The sequence below is a fragment of the Citrus sinensis genome, chromosome 4, assembly GCF_022201045.2.
Source record: "Citrus sinensis cultivar Valencia sweet orange chromosome 4, DVS_A1.0, whole genome shotgun sequence".
Classification (NCBI taxonomy): Eukaryota; Viridiplantae; Streptophyta; class Magnoliopsida; order Sapindales; family Rutaceae; genus Citrus; species Citrus sinensis.
In genome coordinates this window covers 18833889-18837863 of record NC_068559.1, presented here as the reverse complement: position 1 = coordinate 18837863, position 3975 = coordinate 18833889, and the positions used below count along the sequence as shown (strand labels likewise).

Sequence of the window (3975 nt, the reverse complement as noted above, 5' to 3'; positions counted from 1 at the left end):
CAAATCTTCAATTTGATAAGTTATATTGATCAAATGCATGATGGCTTGGTGCACATGCATATGTTTTGTACTTTTGTAACACATTCAAATTTCAATAAAGAGGAATTCAGCATGAAAAGTCCCGGCTAATAAGCCCATCAAAAATCCATTAAGGCAAGTCAGTGCCTGCCTCTGCTCGGTCAAACGAAAGACCAGCAGCTAATCTATTAAGGCAAGAAAGTGCCTGCCTCTGCTCGGTCAAACGAAAGACCAGCAGCTAATCTACTAAGGCAAGAAAGTGCCTGCCTCTGCTCGGTCAAACGAACGACCAGCAGCTAATCTGTTAAGGCAAGAAAGTGCCTCCCTCTGCTCGGTCAAATAAACGACCAGCAGCTAATCTATTAAGGCAAGAAAGTGCCTACCTCTGCTCGGTCAAACGAAAGACCAGCAGCTAATCTACTAAGGCAAGAAAGTGCCTGCCTCTGCTCGGTCAAACAAACGACCAGCAGCTAATCTACTAAGGTAAGAAAGTGCCTGCCTCTGCTCGGTCAAACGAAGGACAGCAGCTAATTTATCAAATGTTACTAAGGCAACAGAGTGCCTATTTCTGCTCGGTCAACGAATGACCAGCAGCTAAAGCTACGAACACTCTCCTAAGGCGAGCGCCTGTTTCTGCTCGGTCAATGAAAGACCAGCAGCTAATTCTACGAGAAGTTTACTAAGGCAAGTAAATACCTACACCTACTCGGTCCACTAAGGAACCAGCAGGCAAGATCAGATAAGTTGTGCAATCATTTTGCAGAAACAGCCTATAAGTAGACATTAGACAAGGGAGCCAATAAAGAGCATCTAAAAATTTATTAATGTTCAGTTGGTTACAAAACTAATGAAAATCTAAAGTCTATACAAAAATAGACCTAAGGATTAGGAGGGTCAACGGCTTCAGCAGGTGAAGGATCAGTTGTCCCAGGAGGTGGAGGATCAGCAATACTGGGAGGGGGCGGCATGGACCCTTGTCCCATTTCAAAAGCACGTCCCCCAGCTCCCCCCTCCTGCACCTCATCTAAAGGAGCCTCCACCTGGTTCTGCTCACCCTGCTCCTTACCTCCCTGGCCGACCCCAGCCATGTACCTCTCCACTCCAGCCTCCAGCTTGCTCATGTCCAGCTCGGGATATTCTTCCTTAAGCACAGACATGATGCACTTATAGGAGAAGGCAACCCCAGAGTCATACTCGGCATCCAGCCGATCGTCCACATCAGCGGATTTGCCTTTCTTCTCAGCCAGCTGCTCACCCAAGGATTTGATTTCCCCCTCAAGGGCAGTCCTCAGAGTATCCCTTTCAATTTGAGTAGCCTGAAGATCAGATCTCAGGTCACCCAACTCGCCCTCAAGCTTGGAGGAAGTGGACTCAGCAACAGCAGCTTTCTCCTCAAGCTCCATAAGCTGTTTGTTCAGCTCGGCCAGTTTCTCCTTAGTGCGGTCAGCAGACTCAACTTTCTTTTTCAACTCTTGGTTATCAGCCTGGAGCTTCTTCTCATGACGCGCAGACCCGGTCTTGTAGCACGAGACCATTGTGGCCAGCCTGAAGGAAACTCTCTGAACAGAGGCAGCCAACTCAGAAAGGCTCATGCTCTCGATGTCCTTCACCATCTTGGGCCCAACGGACTTCTTATAATCCTTCTGGTAGGGGCTCAGGTAGTCACCTTGATCTCGAGATGGAAGATGAGAAGATCGGTCCCCAGACTGCAAGCTGACCTCAGGACTCTTGTCGGAGGTTTTCTCCCCAACACTCTTACGAGGTGGAGGAGGAGGCAGAGCAGGAACAGGTGCCTTGGAAGGACCGACGCTAGGTTTCTTCGGAGGAGGAGGAGAGTTGCTGGAGCTGCTTGCAGCCCGACCACGCTTCCTGCTCATCACGCTGAGGATCTTGTTATCCATCCCGGCAGCTATGTCCACTAAACCTGAGCCGACCAGGCTTGTTGGTGACAGGAGGTCTTGGCAGGTAGACGCGTTCAACAGAGCCGTTTCCACCTGAAGCAAAGGCCGATCTTCAAGCCCTCCGATCAGACCCCACGACTCTGAAATAACACAGAAGGTTAAAGAACCCAATAAGTAGCAATCTAATTCAGAATATAGGCAAAAATGAACGACCTGGGGTGACAAAATGGGTAGGAAGATAAATGTCCCCACCAAGCGACCGAACCGCTGGACACCAGTTCCCTCCAGCAAAGAAGAATTTGTTCTTCTAATTTTTACATGAAGATGGAAACCCAGTGATCGGTTTTCTCTTTGCGGAACTGGACATGAAATAGTACCAGCCTGCCTCCCTCGGGCTACTCCGCAGCTGGTACAGATGTTTCACTTCAACAAGAGAAGGCTCCTCCGACCCGCACCTCTCCCACAACACAAATATTGCCGAGAGAACCCTCCACCCATTTGGGTGTAACTGACCTGGGGCCAGGTGCATACCGCCCAGTATCTTGGCAAAGTAAGGTTGAAGGGGTAGCCGAGCTCCTAGTCTGAAACTCTCCAAGTGCATCGTCACATACCCTTTCGGAGGCCGACTAGGGACGTCACCTTTCCCAGGAACTACAAGACGAACCTCGTCGGGGATGTTGTAGAGGTTCCTAAGTTTAAATAGATCAGTAGGGGTGGTGGCACAAGCCATGAAATCAATAGGGTAGGAATCAGCCTCCACCCTATGGCCTAGGTTCCTTTTCTGAGCAGCTCGGCTCGGTCCAGAACTGCTCCCCTCACCATCACCTACTCCTTCAGGGATCCCAACCCCACCAGAACTGTGGTTCTCACCAGAGCCCGACGCAGGTCCACCTCTATTCCCAACAAGCTCTAGTTCAGGGGAAGGAGAGATAACTAAAGGGCGTGGGTATTCAAGGGCATCCCTGCCATGGGAAGGACCTACACTACTGGAGGGGCCTAAGTAATCAGTGGGTAATGGCACATTGAAGCCTGAATCCCCAGACTCTTCATCACCCTCATCAACAATTAATTTCCTCTTCCGATTTGACATACCGGAATCCCAAAAATAAAACAAAGAAAACCCAAGTACACGAATACAAAAAGGGGCAACACAGAACCCAATCAACAACAGCCAAAGAAGGGGTTAAAGGCTATACCTGGAATAGACTGACACTGATAGCGCTGCCATGACAGAGAAGACACCCAGCAAATGGATACTCCGGGCGCTGGAAGTGTGAGCAAAGTTCAGAGAAAAATTTGGTTAGCGGCGGAGAAACGAGTAACAAGATGATGATGACTCCAATCTAGGGATTTGAAACGAAAAGGCGGAAATAAAAGTATTTAAGTGATGGGATATGCCAGCTCACCCCCCATATATCGAGGACGAATAGCCCGTCGTTTCAAATTTCAAATTCGGAGAGTCGGGAAGCGCCACGTCACCAACCGTTACGAGAGGCCAGGATAGATGCAAGCCCAGATATGCAATGGGCATGCTTATTTAGGCCCATGCTCAGGTCAGAATCCCCCCAGAACAAGGATGGTACGTCAGGTCCGCCCCAGCAAACAAAAGACCAGATGAGAAGTTCCCCGGGTTGGCGAGATTTGACCATCAGTTTCTGCTCTTCATTCATTTCATTCACCAGACCAGAAACTGGGGGACTGGTGTTGAGTGCATAAGAGCACCAGGTCGGCACCAGGTCGACCATGATACTATTCTCGCCCCGGCACGGATCGCTTCAGCCAAAATGATATGAGCAGAACACGGGGGCGAGCATGAGCCGACCAGAGATGGATACAACCAAGGAAACATACCGACCAGAGGTATATACCGAGCCGACATTCATCCCCGGAAAAGCGGGAACACGATCCCACAGAATCGCAGTAGTTACGCTTTTCCAGAGCCGTCGAAGGACACGCGAGATCCACGTTTGCCCACAATGTAACAGTTAGAGCCCCATGAGGGGTTGCCACTACCCGAAAAAGGTGGGATGAAGGGCAAACGAAAAGGTGGGGGCAG

General features: G+C 49.8%; 1 protein-coding gene across 1 annotated transcript; it reads right to left on the bottom strand.

Annotated features, from left to right (window-relative positions):
- Nucleotides 1-896: 896 nt before the first annotated feature.
- Nucleotides 897-3009, bottom strand: LOC127901872 (uncharacterized). The gene is made up of 2 exons (XM_052439901.1): nucleotides 2301-3009; nucleotides 897-2059 (listed from the first exon to the last, which is right to left on the bottom strand). Exons 1-2 carry the CDS (start codon nucleotides 3007-3009, stop codon nucleotides 897-899), a joined length of 1872 nt encoding a protein of 623 aa, XP_052295861.1.
- Nucleotides 3010-3975: the final 966 nt, after the last annotated feature.

Excerpts from the sequence above, each read along its gene's own strand:
- LOC127901872 (XM_052439901.1), bottom strand. The coding sequence starts at position 3,009 with ATGTCAAATCGGAAGAGGAAATTAATTGTTGATGAGGGTGATGAAGAG. Across the intron at positions 2,060-2,300 it reads GAGTAGCCCGAGGGAGGCAG|AGTCGTGGGGTCTGATCGGA; the intron begins GCTGGTACTATT and ends GTGTTATTTCAG.